Consider the following 26,330-nt stretch of genomic DNA (forward strand, 5'->3'; position numbering starts at 1 on the left):
GTAGAAGATTTAAGTTAAGGGGACAAGACAGTAAGGAAGCTAATCTTGTGTACACCAAAAAGGTTACCATTAAGTTATATGTCAGAGACACAGTTGCATGGCGGTGGCAAACTGGCACCCTTTTGATCGTCGTAACAAGGGTCTCGTCATGCGGCTATGCAACAGACAGCGATGCAGTCAATGGCAAAACAACGCAATAAATTGAAAATTTTGAGTTTTTTTTTTTACCAAAAAAAACAGCAGAGGTATGGTATTGAACTTGATTGACAAAGCCTTTGGGTTATTCCTGATAGTTTCGCATACTTGTAGAGGTTTTTGACTCAGGGCCGGTTAGCGAGATTGCTAGAAAAAAGTTTCCATTATTGTTGAAATGCTGTTGCCAGGAAATTATTCCATCTACTGGGTGTCGCTAAATGAAGAGTAGTTCTGAAATACATTGATCAAGCGCACACTCCGGGGCATTTGTTCGGCTCAACTAAAGTAACTAAACCAACAACGCTAGACAAACATTTTATTGGGTTAGTGCGGAAAACCCTCCGAAAAAATCAAGGTGACGGGCACAGCATTTCTTTCTTTAACTTATCGTACCCAATTACAAGCGAATCAACAAATACAGTTTAGTACAATTAGAAACAGCTTCTTGTACAGAGGCGTTCCTCATTTAAGTCCATTGCCTAGTATCCTGTAATGGGCATCAAGTAGTAACACTGGATGCAGGCTTTTTACAAGGATGACTTTGATAATGAATGGTAACCTGTTCATACAGATAAAAAAGAGTATTTTAAACCAAACCTTTAATGTTGTAGGCTATTTGTGTAACTTTCAGCAAAATCTCCTCTGTCAAACATGCAAATGAGTTGGGATTTTATTACAAAGCAGCTATAGGCCATGTCCAGGGCCGTGTAAGCACCATCTCGCCCCCTTCCCCCGAAATCCACTAGTGGGCCCTATGTTTACTGATTGCTCTTAAAAATAGGACCAGAAAGCGTTTCAGACTGCAAACTCTTTCGGCACGCCATGTGGAGAAACAATCTACAATTTAGGCTACATACATCATTTTAGCAGGAGTAAACAACTTTTAAGTTTCGTTTAAAATGTAAGTTAACCTACCATTTTAAATATTTGCATTCATAACCACAAAAGGATTTCAACAATGCATTTCTTGAAAGTTGGTATAGTCTAGTGTGGGCTGTGTGGTGAAGCCTTTCAGCAGGTTAGAACTGCAAAAAATTACCTGGGGTGTACCCACCTTTACCGATAGCATTTCATAACGTATCTCCATTCACATTGGAATTCATCAATTTTATTATTAACTAACTAGGTTATTTGACTGAATAGTGTTTACTTCGAAATATTGCATCATTTTGTTAGTTTTTTTGGGGCACCAAAAACCTTTTACTTCCTTAATCTTCAACTACGCTTGCCTAATATCGCCGAGATGAATGGATTGTAGATGATCGAGCAAGACAATCTTACAAAAATGTAAAATTACAAGACGAAAAACACTGCACGAACTAAATATGAGTGGACCCCTAGGTGGAGGTGGGCCCTCAGTCGGGGGTTTAGAAAACAGTAAATGCGGTCTTGCATGATTTAAACTATTGATTATGAACTTTGCAGTCAGTTTTTGTTTATTAAACAGTCAAAAAACATTAGATAGAATAAAATGAGTGGGGACCTAATCAGCTGTGGGTCCCTCCCCAACCGAGGGGTACGGGGGGTGGTTAACACGGCCTTGGCCATGTCAATTGTGTTGCTTAGTTTTGTTTCCTTATAATAGAATATACTGTAACTAATCAACTTCTTTATCAAAATTGCTTAAATGTTAGGTTAATGATTAAATTAAATGATTACAGTAGTTACAGCTTTCCAGAATATAGGCTAAGTATAAAACGTAATTTGATTTTGAAAAGTATAGATCACAAAAAGTATTGACTTGTGAACTGTGGAAAGTTTTGGTGTTCTTGTCTTCATAATGAACTGATTGTAACGTAAGTTACTGAGTTGTACTTTTTACATAAAATAAACAATATTTTTTTTATATTCTTTTCATATTTTAAACCAATATTTTTTCCATCTTTCTCTTAACTTAAACTTTTTTTTATATGTTAGAGGTGTGTCATTTTCTTGCTTATTGTATCAAGCTAATCTTGAGCATGTCATGACGTGTTGGTGTTTTTTGATAAGCTTTTTCCTGGCGTCTTTGCAATTGTTATGATGATTACAAAAATCGATGACAATAGGAAAGTGTTGTGTGACTACAAGCAATCTCTAAAAGAACCAGCTGTACGTGTACGGTACTATGGAATACTTAGGTAGGCCTACTGTAGGCTACTAATGATTTTGCAACCATGTCCGAGTTTTTTTGATGTATTGCATAACTTTGGAGTTTTCATCAAATTAACTCAAACTCATTGAACTTATTGGTTTAAAATTTTGTGTAAACACACTTCATGTGAATAAATTAGGGCTACATAATTGTTACTTGTTTTTTTTTTCATGGAACTAATGATTTTGTAGTTAACTTTACGTACAACAAAGTTTGATGTTACATGCCTGTATCATGAAAGTTAGAATTGCCCCTAAAAACATGATTCCCGCACTCAAGAATATTGCTACTCCAACGTTGCCAGTGCAGTCTACAGCCAAACCTAAAATATATGAAGAATTCATAACGTAACTTTACTCATTAAATTAAGTTTCACGCAATTAACCTACTAAACAGAAATTTACAACTTAAAATGAGTTTTTAGGGCTACTTCAAAGAAATTTTTGAAGTTTCTAAATATTTTTATTTGATGCAGAATTGTCATGGTTCGTTTGATTTCGAATTAGGTTTCTGCAAAATTTGGTTATGTTTGAGGTTTTTAGGATGAAACTTTGTTTTTTTCGAATCAAGCACACAATAATCACCCAAATCAGAAAGCTCATTACATTTTTAAATTGGTAATCTTGAGCTTTTTTTTACTGTAGCTTATTATCGATAGTTTAGGCTTTAAACTGAAAAAAAAAAAAAAATTTCAAAACGAAACAAATTTCGTTTCAACCCATAACTTTTTTGTCCTGACTTCATTAGATTCAGGTCTTTTTTGTGACCCATGCAATAAAAAAGGTTTGCCATCCTTATCATATTCAAGAAGAAAGCTCAAGTGTTCCATTGATTAAACAATAAGTTCTTTTTCATCGCTCTATTTCCCAAAGACTTTGACGATCTACAAGGGGATCCCAAACAAAATTTTCCGTGAAGGTTGGGAAGCACTGACTTACGGTGTAACTGTAAAGCCGACATATGTCGAATAACATAACTAATAGTGTTCATTAGCCCACCTAATGTCATAAGTCGAGCTGCTAGATTTACTCACAAGATGACAACTAATGTAGTCTGCATTCGCTATTCCTACTTAAACGATCTTTGAAATTTCTCTATAAATAAAATGAAGTAGCATCGAAACCGAGTGTTCGGGAACTTCCACACCGAAACGGCGTCTCCGAACCGACAGCACCTAGCGGCACTAAATGGGGCCAAAACCTACTGATATTTCTATCACAAATCATCCAAAGAAAAGAAACAAAAGACGATGGGTTTGAAAGTGATAGACCAAGAATAACTTAACGATATAGCTGATATGTTACCTGAACCAAGCTTACAACTTACTCTTTCTTTACCTGCAAGTGGGGGGGATAAAAATGTGGCACAACCGGTCAACAAGGTACTTTTACCCAGTGCCATTCCATACCTTTCAAGACCTACAATATCTGCCAAGACTACAATGGATGTTCCAGTAAATCCTCCCTAAAAGTATAATAAAGGAAGCTTACTAAGAAGTAAATTGTTATCTCGATATTTTTATGTCGTTCGGAGTTGAATATGAATTTGAGAAATATTTAGCCACGACCGACGAATTGCGATTGATTAATTACTAATGTTCCAATTAAGATTCACAAGAGGACGGTTGCGTCAAAAATCAATGATTTGTAAGCTAATCATACACCAAGAAATTTGTCCGAAAGACCTTATACACTTTATGTAAGCTCAGTATGACAAATCTAGAAAAAGTTGGGAGCACAGAAATTTCAACAATGAAAAAATTCCAAGCGATATGAACAACGTAAATGTTGAGACATGGAGAAACCATTTTAAAAGTAGGTGGGCCCAGAGGCGCAGCAGTCAAAGTCAACCCAACATTGTGTTTTCATGATTGCCTTTCGTGCTAACAAGCGTCGAATTTCCATTCGTACGAATTTCGTCATTTACGAATTTCGCCAACATTCCGTCGAATTTCCAATGTAAATGCTGAGAACATATCCCACTAATTGTTGTCCATATCCCACAAATGCTGTTGTTTGTAAAAATATTTGGGCAAAAATGTCCAGTTATTAACGTAACGATGATACTGAAAGAACTTTGACTATAATATTATTGTAATATAAAAAAAATAACATCAAATACTAGTTTGTTCAAAGGCGCAAGTTTAATGCAAGAAAGATTCATTTTGATGATTTATTTACAGTACCGTAACTGGGACACAGACAAGTCTATGAATATAGAATAAATTTAAGTTAGCCTGTTTACCTAAGTTGAATGTTTTTGTTGCCTTTGTTTTCGTAGGCTACACTGCGAAGTTATTAAGTTAATGACTTTGGAGTAATTAGATCAGAGGTCGAGAATCCATGGCTTACGATCCAAATATGGCTCTTCGTGACGACATCTGGCTCACAGAAAGTTTTATTTTAACATTTCATTACATTTAAAGCTGAAAATACGCTCATCCTAATGCACTAAATTAAATGCATTTTTTCAAAAAATTCTGGGAAAGGTCCCCTAAGGCTAGACTCCCGCTGTTTTTCTCATTATCAGTAAACACATGGCCCCACTTTCACAACTCATCACCTGCTACAGCATATGTTAGTTGTATTAAGCGTTAAGGCCCTAGGGCTTGGCTATATGGTTCTTACTGAAATACATATCCAAAAATATATCTTTCATGGCTCTCTTACTTAGCCTACCTGAAAAGATTCCTGACTCCTGTATTAGACTATACACCACATCACAGATTGTGACACGCCCGCAACCAGGGGGGGGCATTAGGGGCATTTGCCCCCCCCGAAATTTTTTGAAAATTTTTTAAGCGTTCTATGCAGTATGAATTGTACTATACGTCGTACACGTACAGCCATACTGTAGTGTAGAGTGTAGACTATCGAAACCGAAAATAGGCTACGCTGGTTGGAAGCTATATGCTAACAATTTTGTTCGATAAATTAGGCTGGCATCCTTATTATCTGTTTCGTTAGCGTATACATAATGTCAGCATCCATCATCACCATAAAAAGCGTTTAAAAACAACTAAATAATTCGAGATCAAAAGCAGCTGCGATAGCGTGGTGAATAAGCTACTCAGTTGGGCTTCGGCATTTGTAAATCTGATTTTAAATGAATTCTTGAAAGTGAAAGGCCAGCAAGTGCGATTGATGCGGTGTCAGCAATAGAATCCCAAAAAGAGTTTTATCCAAACATTTACAAACTCTTGATAATTTTGGCTACACTTCCAGTCACAATTGCTTGTGAAGAAAGAACATTTAGCTGTCTACGACGCTTGAAAAGTTACCTTAGAAGCACTATGGGGCAGGACAGGCTTTCTGGACTAGCTCTCATGCAAATCCATCGTACTCAAATTCCAAGCGCGGAATTGGTGTTAAACGAACTTGCCGAATCAAGTAGAAAGTTAGACATTATGCTCTAAATTAAAATGTCATTTTGCATTTGCAAAGTCAATTTCTTTGGGCCTACAAACATAAAAACTTGTTGAGCCAACAAAATGTTTCAGGATTGTAATTTGTAATTACCGTTTAGAGTTTATTCATATGTATCTGTTTGTTTATGTTGATGTAAATAGCCTATATGTTATTGATTAATTTATGACTCCAGTCGTGCCAATGCAGTTCGTAGCCTACAGATGTTGTATTTTATTTGTAATCGACTGAACACATTACTGTAATATCGTAATTTTCTTCCTTGGTTAGTCATAGCTAAATGAGAAAAAGTTACAAAGGCTAGTTTTCTTTAATGCTGTACTAAACAAAAACGTGATTGACATAAGTTATGACCACTGAACCGTAACATGGTAGTGCCACACACTCTATCAATGGGTGTGGACATTAACATAAAAATGTCACAATGCATCATTTTAATGTTTGTTTTTTGATAAAAATTAAATGCCCCCCCCCCGAAATTATTTGCTGGTTGCGGGCCTGATTGTGAGTAATGTGGCACTTTTGAAAATATATTTGCAAAGACCGAATTTGGGCAAATTTTGTTTGCCCCTAAAATATTTTACTCTCCTACGGCTATGCTGATCTATATTTTTTGATTGAAGCACACTTATATTACTTACCTGAAAGAGACCGGATAAAGCTGTTAGTCCAACTAACATTTCAAAACTTGTTGCAAAAGGAATAGATAAGGCGCATAAGGAAAGTGCCATTACAACAGATGCGAGCATCAGCAAGCGATTGATTCTAAAAAATACATCTTATATCAGCATTTCTTAACCTGGGGTAAATTTACCCACATCAATTGACGGGACAGAAACATTGTGCCAGCTGGAGGTATTGCTAGGCTACTTTCCTAGCTCAGATTAACTGCTAATTCGAAGCTAGCCTAGTATAGCCTATTGATTCTTTATCGGGTAGTGTTGGTAACGTTATGTTTCGCTATTCGATAGCGGGTTTTAAGTGCTTTATTAATTAGTAGCGATAACTGTCTGTAAGGTTTAGTAGCCTACAGCTTTCCAAATTTCAGTGCTGGTTATACATGTGATTGCCTACGTCTTGTCACTGGGCACGGCTTAACTGGCCCAGTTAATTTATTGTTGATCTTTTTTAGCCCAGTGATTAGTGGTAAAAATAATTCATTGACAGATTAATACATTCTGTAAAATAATTATGTAAATAACAATACACAAACAGTGTTTTTTTACCACATTTAAAATAAAGAAACACTGCGATGTTCGTTTTTTCTCACTCTTTACGTCATCACCGTTTGCGGTTTCTATACTCTCGAGGGATAGGCTATAAAGCTGACTAACGATTTTAAGATTTTACTGTCTGCGGTTTTCTTGCTGACGTATTTGTCAGCGCTCAACTGGTGGGCAGGAGCTGTTGATTTTACAATGTTTTAACGTCCGAAGACGTTACTCTGATTTTAATTAACGCAATAGTAGGATTGCTTTTCCTGAAAAGGTTTCACTGTTATTGTTGAAAAGTATCTTATTCTGTGCTAGTCAAACGGGTCTTCAACACACTCTGGTCACTTTTATTTATAAAAACGTCTTGCAGTTTGTTCAACTCACCAGAATGAAAATATTTGTTTTTGATTTTATTAAACATTCTAACGACGGCAATGTTGGTCTGATGTGCTATCGGTCATTAATTGACAGAATTCTTGTTCTATATTCAAAATTCTTTGTTCAGTCATATTCTTATTCTATTTTGTTGTTAAGTTTTGTTTCACTTAGTAAAAAAAACTGTATTAAGTAGGACTGTTTGTCACAAAGTAGATTGTAATAGCAAAAAAACAATTGAATGTTTTGCAGCATCACGAAAGTTTAAGAAAATGCACTAATAAACCTCAAATAAGTTTTGAAGTCCATGGCGACTTATTGAGGATGGTCTTCAAATTCCTCAGTTTGTTTTGTGAATGAAAACATTTTCAAACAGTAGCCGACCATGAAACCTGCTCCTTCAAAACAACACCTAGCAAATGCTCATCCAAGTATGATGACAAAAACCTGACCTTTTTTTAATCAAAATCGTCCAGTCTGAAAAGACAAAAACTAGACCAAACAGGAATGTTTTGGGGCACTACCAAAGCCGCTGTATAAGTGTACATGCATCATATACCGTAACTTTGCATGCGGCAACGACTAAAAAGCCACATAACATTGGTGAAATCCTTCTGAAACCTTGCATATTGGATAGTATGAAGTTGGTACTGGGAGAATAGCATCTCAAATAATGAAACAAATCTCACTGTCTCATAACACAATAAAATCCCGAATCCATGAAATGTCGGATGATATTAAGAACAAAGTGTTATCGAAGATTGACTCCTCTCTTGTTTTTGCTCTTTATATGCATGAAAGCACCGATGAAGAGAAGAAGAAATTCTTTTATTTTGCATCACCAGCATATGCGAAAAAAAACAAAACGAAAAACAATACAAGATTACAAAGTGAGCTAGGTTGTTTGCTGATGATGATAGGAGTGGCAGAAGGACCGAACTGGTCATCAAGTCTGCCACACCCGTGTGGTGTCATAGCTTATTTGACATGGAACGGTGTCATACATTCAAGGTGTCACGGTGTCAACGATGTATTCAATATCTCGCAGCTACTTGTCTAGATGTCAGATATGCTACAGATGAAAGGATCAATGACAAATTTCTGTTCTGTCAACCTTTGGAAACAACATCAAAAGCAGCCGATGTTTTTCAAATGTTGATTGACAAAGCCGAATTGAGTTGGAATAAGCTTTTTGGGGTATGCAGTGATGGTATTCCAGCCATGATTGGTGGAAAGTCTGGATTGATTTCCCTGATAAAGCAGAAAAATCTAGAAATTCAAGAAACACATTGCATAAGTCACAAAGCTGCGCTTGTTTCAAAAACCATTCCGAAGAGACTTCACGAACATATGTCTGTCGGTGGTAATTAAAGTCGTTAATTATGATAAAAGTTCAGCACTCAACACTCGACTCTTTAGCAGGCTTTGTAAAGATATGGATGCCGATCATGCTGCACTTTTATATCACACTCAAGTTCGCTGACTGTCACAGGGGGACATGCTCTTTCGTATTTTCGAACTAAGAGATGAAGTAGCTTTGTTTTTAGTTGCAAAGCAGAAACACGATTTTTTGGCATTTGGTGGAGACAGATTTTCTCTATTAGTTTACCTTGCTGATATTTGAAGCATTAAATCAACTAAACAAGAAACTGAAAGGTCCAAGAAGCAACATAATCATGCACTCTAATACCATCAATGCGTTTGTGGTAAAGCTCAATTTTTGGAGGCAACAAGAAAAAATAATAATTTGCATCATTTCATCGTTTGACGGAGATAACTGGAGATGATTTCAATCAAAACTTGAAGGAGGACATTGTTAGCCATCTTCAAAATTTGCAGGATGAGTTTAAACGATTTTTTCCAGAGATAAATACTAGCAGCATTTTGATGAAAGTAGCAAGAACTCCTTTTGTATGTAAAGTGAAAGATGTTCCTGAAGCAATCCAAGAAGAATTTATAGAATTAAAAAACGATTCTTTTGCAAAAGATGAGTTTCACTCTTGCAATCTAGAAAAGTTTTGGGTTAAAATGCAGCATTGCTATCCAAGGATAGGTATTCAAGGTCTGAATATTCAGCTTTCGTTTTCTTCAACTCACCTATGCGAGTGCGGCTTCTTTGCATTGCTTACTATCAAGCCTAAAGGACGCAACCGACTTCATGTTAAATCTGATATTCGTTGTGCATTATCTACTACTTTACCATCGCGTTGAATATAACTTATGTAATTTGTTACTTTCGTTTTTTTAATAAATGAGCACCATATTTTATATTGGGGGTAAATCTGATATTCATCATGTTAAAAGGGTAAAACATATAAAAATGGTTAAGAACCACTATGCTATATACTAACTTATTGTGTTGATAGGCTACTTCATTTGCAATTTGGAGCTTTTTAGCCAATACCTTATATTAAATAACCTACTAGCTATAACGCAAAATAGAGAATGCAATCGCATGAGTATGGTCTATATTTTCCAACCTTAGATTTACGATGTTTTCGTACTACACTGGAAGGCTGCTAGAGAGCAGCCAGTCTTTGGTTTTATCATCCAAGACACGTAGACTTTCCATCAGGCGAAATGAAGATGCTGCAGTCGTTGATGATGTGGTCCCCAGCACCACACTCACAAGAGAAAGAGGCCATTCCCGATTGGTGCATAGTTGAGCGGAAAAGCCCGACGCCCGTACGGAGACGGTTGGCGCACCCATGCCTGTCTTGGTAGCGTCAGGCCGGTGGGACGGTCATCGGAGATGAATGGAGTCTGGTAGTGCTTGACTTCCATTCAGAATTCCATTTATTGTCCGCCTAATTAGCCGCAAAGATATCTTGTTCGTAAGCCTCGTTGAGCGGCTGGCACGAATGGATGTCTTGATTTCAATCGAAGGGGATGCTCGTTTAAGAGAGCAGAGACCTTAGAATGGAGAAGGTGGTTCTGCTCCAATGCCCGTTGTCCGAGAGACAGAGTGGTTTCTTCGCGACGAAGCTCAGCAGATTGGATGCCAAAAAGAATAGAAAGATTGTCCAGTGGAATGGCAAGCAGGCATTCGGTCATTCTGCACAGAGCACTGTTGATGGAAGTGTCGATGATGTAGCTGTGAACACTGCGGTACCAGACAGGAGCACAGTACTCTGCTGAAGAGTAGACAGGGGGTAAGGCTGCTATTCCCAAAATTTCAGCCCTCGCTCCCCAGCTGGAACCTGCCAGGTGCTTGAGTAGTTCAGCGCGGGATGACAGTTTCTTGCGCAGTGACACCAAATGGTGGCGGTACGTGAGCGATCTGTCCAATGTTACCTCAAGGTTCCTTAGTTCGGAGCAGAAGGACAGAGGTTTTCCATGTTATGGACATTCAGCTCATGATCAACTTTCCGATTGTGTAGATCGGGGCTTCCCGATTGGGGGTGCGAGTAGCTGTTACTGGGGGTGCAAGAATTCACATATGAAGAAGAGCCATACCTTATGTATTTTGTTTGACTGGATTTTGTTTAACGAGGGAGGTGGTGATTTGGTTTCGCTGTGTTTCAGTTGCCATTTTTGGAGATAAGCTGAAAGGGTTTCTAGATAAGATAAGCTGAAAGGCTGTCCTGGCTCAAGGTGTCTTCTAGGTTTTCCCCACGACTTTGTGCGGTAGATAACCGCTAGGTCATCCGCATAGGCTATGCGTATTCTGAGGAGACCATGCCCGGCACGTCGCAGATGTAGATGCCAAAAAAGAAGAGAAGCCAATCGCTTCTGTAAAGGGACGAAGTAGACCAAGTTGCTTTTTAACACACTATAACATTTTTTCCACGGCGAACCAAGGTTAAAGAGCGAATGTTTAAAACATCTTTACTTGCAATGAGACCAAAAGCTATCAGAGTTTCCAATAAAGTTAGTTTTTTTTCATCAACAAAGAACCAAAATTGAAATTATGCGCTTGTAACAATTGATTGAAAAAATGTCTTGCGCTACAACTGGAAGTTTGTGAACCCAAATGTATTTGTTCTTCGGTTCAGCGCAAGCATATGGCAGTTCCAAGGTTGCCCAAATGACTGGTTAGGTTAAGAACTTTAAAAACCTCATTGTAATACTAATGTATAAAATGTTTATTGACATAATAATTGACATAATAATTGTCGAATAGTCTTAATTTTTCAATTGACAAGAAAATTAGTTGGAACCTCTGGATAACAATTGTTTGACCACTTTCTGACAGTAACTCCTGCACCGATACACCATAAATAAAAAAGATATTGACAAAATCTAATAAAATTCTGACAGACAAGTTTTCAATTAAACAGAACCTCGCTACCTTGTTACGTCACCGAGAATTCCGAAAACAATTCTTGATACCAATTCCGTACAAGCTGCAATAGACATGACCAACGGCGCTTTTAAACTGGATATTTCCAACTGGAAACGTAATTTGGTAGTGTATATTGCCTACAGCCTATAGGCCACAGGTACAATATATCATGCTTGAGCTCGTGTAACATCTTCTCAACAATAAATCATATTACCGGTAGCCTACGTTAAAAGAATGACAACGTCAATAAACAAAAATCAATGAATAAAATGCTATCACATTTAGTAGGAAGGGATTTGATTTATTTTCACTTTTACAGTACCGGTACCTGGTTATTTCATGCTATGGTTTATACATAAATCTGGAATAGTCGGCTGCTTAACCGAGTGGTGAGAACCCTTGTTCGACGTTCGAAATGGCGCTAGTTCGACACAAATCAAAAGCATGTGCCTGTGCCTTTAGCAAGGCACTTAAAGGCATTCCTGACGATGGACACAAAAATTGGCTTCCTTGCCTTCCCGTCCACTTTTTCAATTATTGAGAGTAAGCCTGGATATGATAGGAGTAATTTCATTTGTTTAAATCTAAATCACAGGCTAGCCTAACATGTGTGAAAGGGTGCTTGCGTATGGAAAGCTTACCTGTTTAACAGCAAATGGAATGATATACAGTTGACTTATTATGTATCCTGCTGAGAACAGGGTTTGTGAAAAGCAGTACATAATGAAGGGAGGAAAAAGAAAAAGAGATTTCCAACTTTGTGATTTTTGCTTCGCTTCAATTTCGCTTTTATTTTGATGCGTGTCTTCAGTACTTTCAGTCTCCAGAAGAGCAACTTCCACTGTTGCTTCAGTTACACGGTTATTTTCTAATTCATGCGATGGTTTGTTATTTTTTATTGCGTTTCGCAGAGCACAAGAGAGAGAAAGAGGACGCATAAGAGCTCCTACGACCACCACTTGAAGAAATATTCCTCCCAGGATAACAAAGTAACCTCGGATGCCGAATGTATCAATCAATAGAGCGTTCAGTGGACAAAGGATAAACGTGCCAACCGAACTGCCTGAGTAAAATAAATTATCCAATCGGTAAAGAAGACTTCATAACTTGTACGTATGCTAAAATGACCAAAAATTATTATTAGTGTATAGGTGCAGAATTCCAAGTCAAAGTAGTGGATAGTCATCACAAATTTTTCATGAATTTTCCCTAGACCAGTCAATAATTTAAACCACATTTATCCACTTTAATGATGAGTGACAATTAACAATGAAAAAATGTCACATTTCTGGTTTTAAGTCATACGTTAAAGTTCTTGCGAAGAATCGTTTTTGCTTTAAAATACAAACATGATGATTATAGCAAATTTCTTCCAGCCATTTCAAATGAAATAATTTGGGAATAAATCGAAGAACAAGGCTTTTCCCACGTGGGGTCTTAACCATGATGCCAAGCATCTAAAAAAGCAGGTCCGAGGAGCCGAAGCCCAGAACTCTGCAACCAAACAAATTTTTTCTGATGTCACAATCTGAATTAAATATCGAAAGCGCCAGCAGTTAAATGGAACTATGACAGTTTCCATTGAGTTTTAGCAAAAAATTGTTTACATACTTGAGATTCCAGAAAAAACTAAAAGTTTTGTCTCGAGACTACAGAGTTGTAAACGTTGCATGAGAGCCAGAGAAAAAATGGTTTAACATTATATCTGGTGATTATATGAGCAACATCATCTTGCTCTCACACATTTATTGTATTACTTTCTTGTTTGTTACAATTTCAGAAATATGGTAGTTCTGACAGATAGTTTTCACCAAATTTCCAACTTAGGCTATAGAAAATCAGAAAAGACCGTTGTCTTAGGACACTTAAATGATAAAAGCTCCAATAGATATTTGGAATTATCTTGGATACGAAAATATAGTTTAAACAATATGGTATGTGTGAAAATCAATCTTCATCTGATGTGACTTATTGGAAGCGTTGATACAAACTGGTGTCTTCACTGACACATCAAGGAAATGATGTTCGTGTAACTTCTTTTTGGGAACTTAGTGTGTGCCATGAAGTTGATTGGCCTTACCCATGCTAGCAATATTGGTCGCCAATGCTCTGCGCTTTTTGAAATAAAATCCAATGATAACAGGAGATGCCACAAACGCCGTTCCAAGTCCAATACCTGGCAACGAAGGCATGGAGTCACTTAATACCAGCTGATCTCTAACATTCTCCTCAATTGAGGTATGTTCTGATCACTCAAAATATTATTTTACACTGAGTTATCCATTTAACAAACATTAGCTTACTTATAACCATATATTATAACCATTATAGCAAATGCAACTCGAGCTGAACAAATAAAACAATTTTTTTAATGGCACGCGATCATGAATCCCTGCACTCGATGGGCAGGGTAAGCTAGGACTAGGTGATAGGTCAGTAAGCAAACCCAGCGGCAAGGAAAATTGTTTGCTTATTTCTATTTGCTTATATTTTACGTAAAAAGCAACGTATTTCTATACAAATGTGGCCAGAAGGGTTCTAATATATTTGTCTCTGGCATAAAGCTAAATTTACACTACTGCCATTGAGTTGCGGTCTTTTATACGGTGTCCGACAAATTGTTCGTAAGCAATTCTTCGTAAAGCAATTGTTCATAAGCAATTGTTCGTAAAATTAATTCTTTGTAAAACAATTCTTCCTAAAGCACTTTTTCGTGCATGCAGTTAAAATTTGATGTATACGAAGAAATCCTTTACAAAGAATTGTTTTACGGATTTCATTTTACGAAAAACAGTTTACTAACAAAGTTTTACGAACAATTGCTTACGAACAATTTGCCTATAACCCTTTTATACAAACCTTGTTTAAGGGGCCCCACCCTGCAAACACAAAAGAATTATCACTATCGGCACAGCAGTGTGAAATAAAAAATGAATTTTTGATTTCAATGGTTTTATTCATGTCTTGCACAGTGTGGATCCCATGGGGCACTAGGTCGCGTGACTCTCAAAATTCGCGAAAATACATGTTGGATGCTACTTTTTTGCTTTTGAAATTTTTTCTCTCTTGCTTAATCACACTTCTTTAACCTAAGCGGCGATATTGAATGCACGTGTGCTCAGCAGTGGATTAAAGAGCAGAAAATTCTATGTGCACCCAGGGGCGCTGGAAGCGGGGAAGCAGGGGGCGGATGCCCCCCTGCTTTCAATTTATCTGTGGATGGGGGGCAGGAAGGGCTATGGTGCCCTTTTAAGGTCACGTAAGCTACTGCACACTTTGAAATATAACAAGCTCTGCTATTCGCTTTTAGCCTAATTATAATCTTTCATTTTTGCTTCGAAATAATGTTCACGACACAAAATTCTGTATCACAATTAGTTACATCATTATAACATAGCATGATACACTTCCGTGCTATTGTTATTTGTATACCGGACACTTGTATCATTATTCAATAATGAGCTGATGGATGAGCATCATCGCTATATCTTATCTTAAAACTTAAAAATAAATTGGCCTTTCAGCAACAAAAATGCCCTTTTTTCATGATCCTGCCCCCCCCCAATTAAAAATTGTTCCGGCGCCCCTGTGTGTAGGCTACCTCAAAAATAAAGCAACTAACTTACTGTGATGTTTTGAAACAGATGTTGCTCACTCAACCAGTAAACAATTGAATTACCGGTAGCCTATTCTGGGATTCGTATGAGGTGAGATACTGTATCTTGTTAACTAGAAAGAAACTTTACTTAAAGACAGTCCAACACTTTGTCTTTGTCGACAAATAAATTATTGAAATCCTTCTATAGCGGTAAAAAAAAAAACAGTTGTGAAACTGAAATGTATTTTTGAACCAAACCTTGCAGCTAAAATTTTTACATAAATCCGCCATCAAATTGTTGAAATTGTCAAGTAGGCTACGAATTGTACGTCTTGAACAAGAAGCCATTTTTGGGTCGAAAAAAATACACAAAAAGCGACTTGCCTATAAAAAGGTAAATTTTATCAAAGTTTTTTGGGGGAGCAAGTTCTTTAGACCTCCTAACAAAGTTTTTGCTTCTTTAGATCTCAGCTTTTGTGTTGTCAAATATTTCTTCGAAATTTTGCTTTGTTAAAATTTTTGTGCTCCAAACTTTTTTTTAGATCCGCTACTGCACAGAAATTATAGAAAACTGTCGTTCCCACAAGAACAAGCCTCTCAGATCAAGATAGGTCGACTACAAATATCTTAAACTACGTCTGCACTTGCTTTAGCGTACTTTAATGAAAACACCTTTTCGCTCATATTTAAGCTACCGTATCTGTGTAGGAGGTTGTTTCTAGGAAAGCATGTAGTAGGCCTACAGATAAAAAGAAAATTATTGACCTTAGCCTATTGATAAAAAACATAGCTCGTTTGGTAAATCATTTGGCAATTTTTTTTTATCAAACACAGAAATCTAATACGGTAAAGTAGGCCGCCAAATATATCTCGCCGTTTTCCATTAAATTTACGATGATCAGGCCTTAATTACTTTCATTAAGCTGTTAAAGTAGATTCCCAATAGCCTATGCTATTTGCCTACCTACTACACCACCACCCATCACATTCAATATCATCAAAGAAGGGGACCAAGCAGACAGCACCGTTGCAAGGCAAGCAAGCATACCTCCTATCATCACTGTTTTCCTGTGACCCAGCTTTGCAATTAAGACAGCAGATAAAGGACCTACAAAACACCTCTCATGAACACAGTAGGCTACGTAGACCTACGTGTAGCATACAAACAAGACAACCCAAAGTCGGGAGTTCAGAAACCTGATTCCATACATCTCTGGTTCAGACCAAGGCATGAATTTAAACTATCAATAATACCCGATCTACTTCAATAAATTATTATAAATTTTTAACTATATTAACAATATTTGTACCTGCCACAGCTATTCCTAAGCCATAAAGTCCAGTAAACCAACCTACGTTAGAAAAATCTGCTTCAAATTCATTCACCAAAGGGACAAATAGCGCACTTTGACAACTAGAATGAAAACATATTAGTGAATTTTAGCATAGTGTGAGTGTGTAGATTGTTACAAAAACAGATGTGCTATAATGTGTGGAACAACCTACCAGTAGCGGTTTATGACGTAAGTTTAGCCTACTCGTTTATGATGTTTCAACATAGGCTACGGTACGTGTAAAATGTAAACAACTTCATAAAATCAGACCTCATCGTAAGCTTATTTCAACCAAGTTAATTCCAATAAGCCGTAGAAACTTAAATAACTTATAGTAACAGGGGCGTATCGTCAATAGAAGCAAGGGAAGCATTGTTTCCCTTAGCACAATTGAAAAAAGAGAAGATAATATTTTTCAGTAAAACGATTTCGTAATTTCTTTACCGGAATACGAATTAGAACAGTTTCTAACTCATGTCCTCGTATGATTTCAGCTAGGTAGGCTATTAATTTTAAAAAAGTTGGAAGCTTACGTAAGCACAGAATAGACTAATAGAGATTCGTACCGCATCCATTGCTCTCGTTTTTGCTATACGAAGAAACAAGTGAGAAACAAAGGAATAAAGCAGCGCAAAGTTTACGCGATTTACGTTTCTTTTAACAAATCTGTGGAAGCAATTTCAGAATCGCTTACTGTTGGATATTGTAGGCTACCGGTGGGTAATGAGAAAATCTATGGCTTTAGGGCAGTGTTGTACGTTGACGGCGTCAACTTTTTGTTGGCGCTGAGGCTAGCGCCGTCATTTTATTTTTAAATTGACGGAAGTGATAGCGCCGTCAACTATTTTGCCGATTTTAAGCGTCAAGCGCTATGCGTCATTTTTTGTTATCTTGTTTCACAATGAGAGTTTCACAATGTATTTTGGCCAGCGCGACTCAACCGAATTACCCGCTTTCGCGTTGGTTGGAATGGCTACCTGGAATAGCGGAAGAAGTTCGCAAAATGGTGATCACTCATACCGTGAGCAGCAGCCTAGCCTATCGAGAACGAGGGATCAGACAGAGAAAGCGAAAAATCAATGAATGTCATCACGGAGGTTGAAGATACTTTATTTCAAGAGCTCTATTCCCCTGAAAAGAGCGATTTTGTTGCAGTGGACCTCGTTAAAAGATTTATATATGCTAAATCATCACAGCACGCTTGGAGTTCAGCGATAGGCTACCTTTCCGAGTGAACGTTTTCAAGGCTTGTTTTTGAAATACAGTACAACACACCAATACCATCCAGCGCTGCTGTGCAACACATATTTTCACATGGACAGGACATTATGCGTCCCAAACGCAGAAGATTGTCAGACAAACGTTTTGAAATGCTTCTGTTTCTACAAGGAAATAGCTAATAGGCTAAGCAGCTAGTTACAATACAGTCTCAAATCATAATACCTGCTCTTTATTCATAGCTATTGTTAGCCTAAACTTGGTGAAATACTTCCGTTTTGTGAGACCCTGGCTAAAATAGCGCTAGAAATTAGCGCTGACGCTGATGCCGTCAATTTATTTAAGAGGTGACGCAGTATTTTACGCCGTAAAGTTTTTAGGCAATTCGCGTTGACGCTGACGCCGTCAATTTATTTCGTTGACGCGTACAACACTGCTTTAGGGTTATATCTGCCTCGTAAGGAAAAGTTTGAGCCTAATGTTACATTTACACTGTTATCCTGGCTACTACAGCAGTAATTAGCTGTAGGCTAACTGAGCAGTTAAGCTGAATTTTTGGTGTTCTCTAATTTGAGCAGCAGTTTTTGCCTGTTCGTGTAAGAGCTACCGGTACCTTTAATAAATTAATAGCTGTTTATCTGCTAATAAATTTCAAACAAAACAGAGAGAGACTGTTCACCAGGCATTTAGTAATAAATTTAATTTGCGTTCTTCTGGTGACTATTCACTGCATTTAGTTTAACCTCTAGGTATCTTGTTGCGTGTTTTAATTCTGATTCTTGCTGCTTTACTCTATTCATTTTATCAGTATGTTTTTGTGTTGTGCCATCGTTGCTGAACAGGTTGTGTTAACCTGTTTTAGCCACCTTGATAAAGTCAGTCGTGCTGACTGACGAAACGTCGGAAATACAAAAGCTAGTTATCATCTTTAACATCACGAGGTAACCTAGTAAATAGTCACCAGAAGAACGCAAATTAATTTTATTAAATTTCAAACAATTATTAATCTAAAAGTGTTTCCAGAAAGCACTATAATCCATTGTTTGAGTGTAATTTTGCAAAAATTTTTGGGAGGGAGGCATGCCCCCGGACCTCCTTAGAATACGCGTGCTTTCGGCACGCTCTTACCCCTAGGCAGTGATGTACGCGCATACAAAAAATATTGACGCCGTCAGCGTAAACGCAAACGTTCGAAAAATCATACGCCGTATGCGTCAAAGTAAATTGTAAAAAAAGTTGGCGGCGTCAGCGCATACACTAGCGTAAACTCATTGTGTATGCTAGGTGCCAAACATTCACACGGTATAAACCACTCGAAACAAACAAGTTTTATTTTGAATTTCCACGAAGAAACACAAGCATCTGAAAGTGTTCAAACTGTTCATCTGATATTTTGCTGTGTTTTGGTTCCATATGTCTTTGCCCATTGAAAACATTCAAGTATGCGGCGTAGAATTTGCGGCGTATACGTAGGCCTACATCTCTGCCCCTAGGAGTTTCATTGCTTCCCTTGCTCAACCCACCAGAATACGCCACTGTTATAGCAACTACTCCTTTTTACATTTTTTACATCATAATAGTTTCTAGGCTACAGCTATAGAAGGCTATAAATATCACTACAATAATTCGTCTTAATTTGTGTCAGGCTATTGTCGCTAACTGTTAGGGCACCCGTCGGTGAGCAACTGCCTGGTGTCATCGTCATTGGAAACTATAGACCCTCCACACTATGGGGAGGTCTACGCAGCTAATCTCAATTTAAAAAGCGTACTGACAAGAAAACTGGAAAATAACTTATGCATAAAACAATAAAGCATCTAAGAAAATTTAAAATATTAAGCTTAGTGGAGGGTGACATGACCCCCAATCCTCTCCCTTGCGTAGGCCATTAAACGATTTTAAAGTTTGTGAAAGTTTTAAATTCAATACCTAGGCAATAGCAAGTAAACAAATTACCGATAACTCCCGAAGACAAAAAAGTAGATAATGAAAGCTGCGAATACGATCACCCAACCCCAGCCTCCATCCAGTGCTTCCACAGAGCTTGAACCTTTGACCTAAAGAACCAAACAATTTGAAAGTCTACTATATAAAGTTGATTACTATTTGGGCTGTAAAAGAAAATTAAAAAGAACTTGAGGTTGCACAGAAATACAGCTGGAAATTGCCAGAATTGTTTTCGCATTATAGCCTACGGCTTATTGCACGACAATGATACAACTGAGATGATGGGGGATGGAAATATGTAGGCCTAGCTAAAATCTAGAAATTCCAAAATTCTCAAAACAAACACAAACTGGGTAAAATGCACTGGGTGACCTGGCTGAAATATCCAACCTAGGAAGTTGATAGCCTACGACAAAAAACGAAAGTTTATAGACCGCATTTCATGAAAATTTGTCATCAAGTTATCATGGTTGCATTCCTCAAAATAAAAATCTCCCAAGGATTAATGAATTAGAACGAAGAAAGATTTTTACTAGGATCAATAGCCTACATTCCGGAAATTTTTACGAGATATTGTAATTGTGATAAATTATGTAGCTACAGCAATTTCATGATTGTAATTTGATAAACTGTGGTATGACAAATGTCTTTCGATGAATTGTCAGCTGACGATTCTAGATGAGCTGCCGTACATTAAGAAGGTTTGTCGGAGGTAAACGACGGAGGTAAATAACAATAAAATATCGGAGACCCCGTTTTAACCCTATCTGTAGCGACACAGGCTTTATGAAGATGCCCCATTCTAGTAGTGAAATACTTTACAGAAAGAAATGTGCTAGAAATGTGAAATTTCTTGACTTTTAGTTTATATTCTTGGCAAATTTTCTAAACCTACACTAGTCATTTTTCTACCTTCCTGCACTTCACAATAAGCATTTCGTCTCAGGTGGCTAGACATTTTCTTGCAATGCTGGTTATATATAATGTACAGCAGGATGGTCCAAACCCTGGCACGCGGGCCGCATGCGGCCCGCGTGAAGCTTTTGTGCGGGCCGCGAACACTTTGTACATGCCAGAATTATCACTGCTAAATCCAAGGTTTAAAAACACACCTACGTTTTATAAATACATTACATTCGCCACAACCCTAAATAAGTCGCGCATAATTGGGTCAATAGGTAACTATGAGGGAACAATGTCGGTTTGTGACGACACAAACGTGCGTTAATATTTTTCTTTTGTTGCTAGCACTGTCTCCGTTATGAAGCGATTAAAAAGCGACACACGGAACAGAATGGCTGATGCAACCCTGGATGCCTGCTTACGTCTGTCGACCACTGAATTTAAACCAAAAATCGACACTAGGATGCAAAAGCAAAAAGCTATAAATTGTTTTGGTTTGCTACTAATTTGTTGACCTGTTATATATCGTATCCATAGGCGTAGCCAGGGGGAGGGAGGGGGGGCAAAAGGGGCCATGCCCCACCCCCAAATTTTCAAACTTTGGATTCCGAAGTTGAGCCCTTTGTTGCAAATATAATAAAATTTGTAGAAATTTATAACGCTTTCCTAGACATCTGGCTATTAACACCCCCAAGGCTTGTTTTAGACACACAGAAAGACACTAATAAATTTTGCAAATCGAACATCGCGCAAAATTTACGCGATTTACGTTTCTTCTAACTAATTTGTGGAAGTAATTTCAGAATGGCTTACTGTGTTGGGTTTTTGTGTAGCTGAGTTTTTGGTGTTCTCTAATTTTAGCCGCAGATTTTGCCTGTTCGTGTGTAAGAGCTACCTTTAATAAGTTAATAGCTGTTTATCTGCTAATAAATTTCATACAAATATTACCCTAAAAGTGTTTCCAGAAAGCGCTATAATCCATTATTTGAGTGTAATTTTGCAAACATTTTCCGGGTGAGCATGCCCCCGGACCCCCCTAGAATACGCGTGCCTTCGGCACGCTTTAACCCCCACCAGTTTTACTGCTTACCTTGCTCATTGCTCAACCCACCAAGATACGCCACTGCACATCAGGTGGCGATGGCTTAAATCATACACTTTGTCGTTCTCTTCAATTCATCAAATATCTGGCCCCTCCCCAAATTTTTTTTATGGCTACGCCACTGATCGTATCTTTTTTACTAGCTGAAAATAACTTTTTGAGTCGCAAGCAGAGATTAAAAAGTGAATTAGGCGTGCAGCAAAACATTAGGTCGATCAGAACAGCAAACTCAGTCCTTTCATTGCAACTGTATTTTGTCAGCGACAAGATTTGTTAATGTTCATAGCCTGCGAACAGTAAGAATGTAGCTAAAACAGATCGAAATCTATAAAAAAGAAGTTCAAAATCACAACCTAGTTAAGTTTTTATTTAACAACGTTTCTACTTTCAGCAACGCGTTATCATTTCTCACTATGCGGCCCGTGAAGTTTTTCTCAGACCCTAATATGGCCCTTCATGTTCGCAGTCTTGGACCACCCTGATGTACAGTATGTTAATGTTAGTGCAATATAAATGCTAGTGCAATTACTTTGACATGTAAAAACGCCCAAAAATGCGTTATAGTTATGAGCAAAAGTATTTTTCTGTTTAGTTTATCATTACTCTATGTAATAATTCAAAAATTTCAATTTTGAAGCTATTTTCTGGAAATTAGAATAAAAACTGACAAACTGACTTTCTGACGTTTTTTCATCTCAAACAATTTATTTCAATAAATTTGTTGGGTAAAAATTTAATTTCTATATGCACAATACACAGGGCTATTGTCTTGTAAAATATTTTGGCTCTGTGAGTTTCATAGCTCCCCTTATTAGCGATTAATTATAATTAGCACGGGGCTAATTAAAGATAGACCGTGACGTACTTTTCGCGTACAAAAACAGCTCGTAGCCTATTAAGATAGGGTTAAAGCAATCGAGATACTTGGGCAATTAGACGATTTTCTTAAAGGATAGAACTTTAGCCGTAGGCTCTTCCTAAACTGTAGGCCACACAGTTTATGCCACCATCAGAAAATTATTATTTCACAACAACAATGTCGTAAGCTTACTTACCTTTTTCTCAGATAGGGATTTTTTTCTTTGCTGCATTTTTATGAATTTAAACAATCACCTTCGAACACATCTAGTGCTTGGTGCCGAATTTGTGAATTAAACAGAACATATGAAAATACGTCCTGTTTTTAATGTAATATTAAGCAAAACATAACATGATATAGCCTAGGGGAAGGTGGGGTTAGTTGAGTCATGTTTCAGATTTTTCCTTATATCTTTTTACCTATTATTAGATACACCTTTGAAACTTCACGTGAAACAAAGGTACGGTAACGAAATATGATTGCTGCTCCCATTTATAAAAATGCTATCTCACGTTAAATTGCCATTTTTATTACCTCAAACATAGAGCACCATTTGACTCAACCAACCCCGCAGACAGGGTTAGTTGAGTCAGTGGGTGGGGTTAGTTGAGACGCAATGGCATTCATGAGATGTATAATTTTTTAGGGCTATATTGGGCACCGCCCCCACCTGACGCCTCTGATATATGCCATCAATGAACGTTTATTGTATCCAGGAGTGGGAATAACCTACTTTGTACTGTAGGCCATAGGGTAGGCCTATATCCCTGTTGCCTTAAAACTGGCAGCAATATTTGTGTGGTAAAAAGCATTTTCATAGGCTTGGTTTGTAATGCCAGCTACATCATATATACTAGCCTACAAACCTTTCCAGGATTATTCATTTGCCAGGAACTCAATGCTCTGCTTTAGTAGGCCCTAAACGGGTCACACACAGCCCTGTCCAAATGCTGTAATTTATGAGATGCGTGAGGGTGGATGGTAAGAATTACTATGCCATATGCTTCCTTCCCAGTTCAGCAGCCTCCAGAGATATATCTGAGATGAGTAGTAGGCTAACACTTTGTTTTCAGGAGAGCATTTCGAATGATGGATAAAATGTTTTAACTTAAAACTTTTAAGTAGGCTATAGGCTACTGTATGAACAATTGTTCGTGGATCCAACCAGTTTAGACGCAAAGCCTTGAGAGCCTACTGGAGCTCCAATTAGCATATTTTCTTTAAAGTAACTGCGTGGGAAGATGAACCTACTGGTGGAATGCTGTTTCCCAGAGCATAGACGGTGCCGATCAAAGTCACCAAATTTCCTCTATCCCTAGAAACAATAGACCCAACTTGTTTCATGCCTTTCAAACCTATTATCTTGGATGGAGTCTGGACTAAATACATTCGGGACTGAACTGATGCCGATCCATGACGTTGCACAAATTATCAAAAAAGCTATTAACATTCACTTTATTAAACGCAGAAGCCCTTGCTAAAGAAGTAGCTTCAGGTTTTTGTTGCGCAAGATTGTATTTATTTTGAAAATCATATCCCAATCTTTTCCACCAAATCCACTTTTCCTATTTTCAGGCATGCGTATTGTGTAGCCTATAGTATATATGTACGTAATCTACGTTGTTGCTCGTAGCAAACTCTACCGCTAACCAGCGTATACTTTTTCAGGTGTTAGGCCACAATAAGCATGACACAAATCGACAATATGATCTCATTCTCTTTCTCTTTCCATGACATCAGTTAGTAGGCTACTTGTTTGTGGTTTGATTAGCCTACCCCATCTTTACTTTAGAAGCATCACGTCCAGTTTCATTTACCTTCTTCATATATCTACGAAACGTTTCTTTGTCCACACCAACTCTTTCTGCAGCCTTTCTGAACGACATACCATCTTGCACTAACTTCAAAGGTCTCTATAGGCAGTCGTCCACGACCAGTTTTTCTAAGCTTTTTTTCATGACTTTTAAGACTTAATTTGAAAACAGTTTAAAACTAAACCGAAAAGTAACAGAATAAAATAATAGCGAATTTTGTCCAAGTAACTGATTTAATAATGCGCGTTTAGCAATTCAAAATCAGAAGTAAGATTTCAGCAGCTTGCAACTTTAGGTAGGGTTAGTTGAGTCACTGCCTCAACTAGCCCCGCAGCTATTGACTCAACCTACTCCTATAGTAAAGCTTTATCTTATAGTAAGCTCTAGTAAAGCTTAAACCCTTATCTTTATCATCCTTCCTCGTGATAATTATTAAACGTATGATCTATACGTAAAGCTTTATCAGTCTTACACAAATGCACTGTGCATTAGATAATTATAAACTAAATGAAACTTTAACGCTATCTTCGCTTACGCCTATCATAGCTTTAGCCAGGGATCCCTGGCTTTAGCACCCCAACCAACTTTGAGCTGAAAATATTTACTTTTTGTCCAAAAAATGGCATTTTGTTGACTGTATAACCTGTACAACAACTTATACGGCTTCTAAAACAAGATGGACGCAGTTACCCATAATGCTTATTATTTCAAGCAATTAATCTTCACGAAGTCATGCTTCACAACAGTAGGCTACCGTCGATCCCTAAGTGTTCGATTTATCTCGTTACTCACTCATCGTTAATGATTCACTCACCTTCGTCCGCCCAGTTAGCTCAGTGGTTACGCGCCCGGCTCAAGTTCGACTCTCGGGGTGTGCGCTTGAGCAACGCATTTTCAGGACTGCTCTCCATTCAGTGGCATCTATTGGATGGAATAATTCCCCGGCAACAACACTTCAACAATCGGAAAACTTCACTCTGCAAATCTCGGTAACCGGCCCTGAGTCAAGAGCCTCTTCTACAAGTAAAGAGCCTCAATTGTCAAGAACCTCATTGCTTTAAGAATTGGCGCTCCAGTTGTTTCAGGAACGAGGAGGCGACTGATTCTTAACTAATTTATCTACTTGTTTACTCGCATGCCATCAAGATTATTTTCATATCTCCTTTACTAGGCTACGTACATTTTTCATTGATCATCGCTATAATATCATGTTCAAATAATAATTAGTGTATATTCCTGAACCCATCAGTTATCGATTCCTGTTTTAAAACTACACCACTGTCGTTGCTGCGAACAGTTCATTTTATGTAAAAACGAAACACTGTAGGCTATAGGCCTATAGCAGGGCTACTCAACTAATGTTAGCAAAGGTCCATTTTGACAAGTTGAATATTTTTGCGGTCCGGTGAATTATTTCATATGCAACCACAAAAATTAAACAACCAGTAGCCTACGAGCACCGAAACACTTTTCAGGTAGTAATGTAACACGACTTGGATTTTTGTCTGACAGAATCAAAGAAATAAAAAAGGAAAAAATGTATTGTGTTCTTTATAGTGTAGCTGTGTGGATCGCACATCAGAGAAGACTTGGGGGGTCTGGGGGCGAAGCCCCCAGCTCCATGGATGACCACAGAAAATTGCTTTTTCCTAATACAAATCTGTTTAAAGAGGCCCTAAAATGTGGCAATGAGGTTATTCTTCCAGAAGCCCGTCCGGATTCGGACCGCGGTCCGCCAGTTGAGTAGCCCTGGCCTATAGTTTTTTGTATAATAAGCTTACCGTACGTTTATTCTTAAATACTCGTGTTTTTAATTTTTCTTGTTTTGTATTGGTTGTGAGGTTCAGTCGTCCCCACATGGCTTCATCAACTGTCACACCTCCAGTGGCTTTAGGTATGTGGAGCCAACTGATTCTTTCAACTAATT

At 37.8% G+C, this 26,330-nt stretch overlaps 1 protein-coding gene across 1 annotated transcript; it reads right to left on the reverse strand.

The window, feature by feature from the left end:
• Nucleotides 1-499: 499 nt before the first annotated feature.
• On the reverse strand, nucleotides 500-24,475 carry LOC145768912 (monocarboxylate transporter 12-like). Its single transcript, XM_082580515.1, has 12 exons — nucleotides 24,366-24,475; nucleotides 23,841-23,904; nucleotides 19,735-19,835; nucleotides 16,537-16,640; nucleotides 16,191-16,334; nucleotides 13,709-13,804; nucleotides 12,270-12,691; nucleotides 11,635-11,735; nucleotides 6,396-6,519; nucleotides 3,667-3,793; nucleotides 2,557-2,651; nucleotides 500-754 (listed from the first exon to the last, which is right to left on the reverse strand). The coding sequence occupies exons 1-12, from the start codon at nucleotides 24,473-24,475 to the stop codon at nucleotides 695-697; spliced, it is 1,548 nt and encodes a 515-aa protein (XP_082436641.1). The 3' UTR covers nucleotides 500-694.
• Between the last annotated feature and the right edge of the window lie 1,855 nt (nucleotides 24,476-26,330).

Source organism: Aplidium turbinatum, chromosome 4, assembly GCF_918807975.1.
Source record: "Aplidium turbinatum chromosome 4, kaAplTurb1.1, whole genome shotgun sequence".
In the NCBI taxonomy this organism is placed as follows: domain Eukaryota; kingdom Metazoa; phylum Chordata; class Ascidiacea; order Aplousobranchia; family Polyclinidae; genus Aplidium; species Aplidium turbinatum.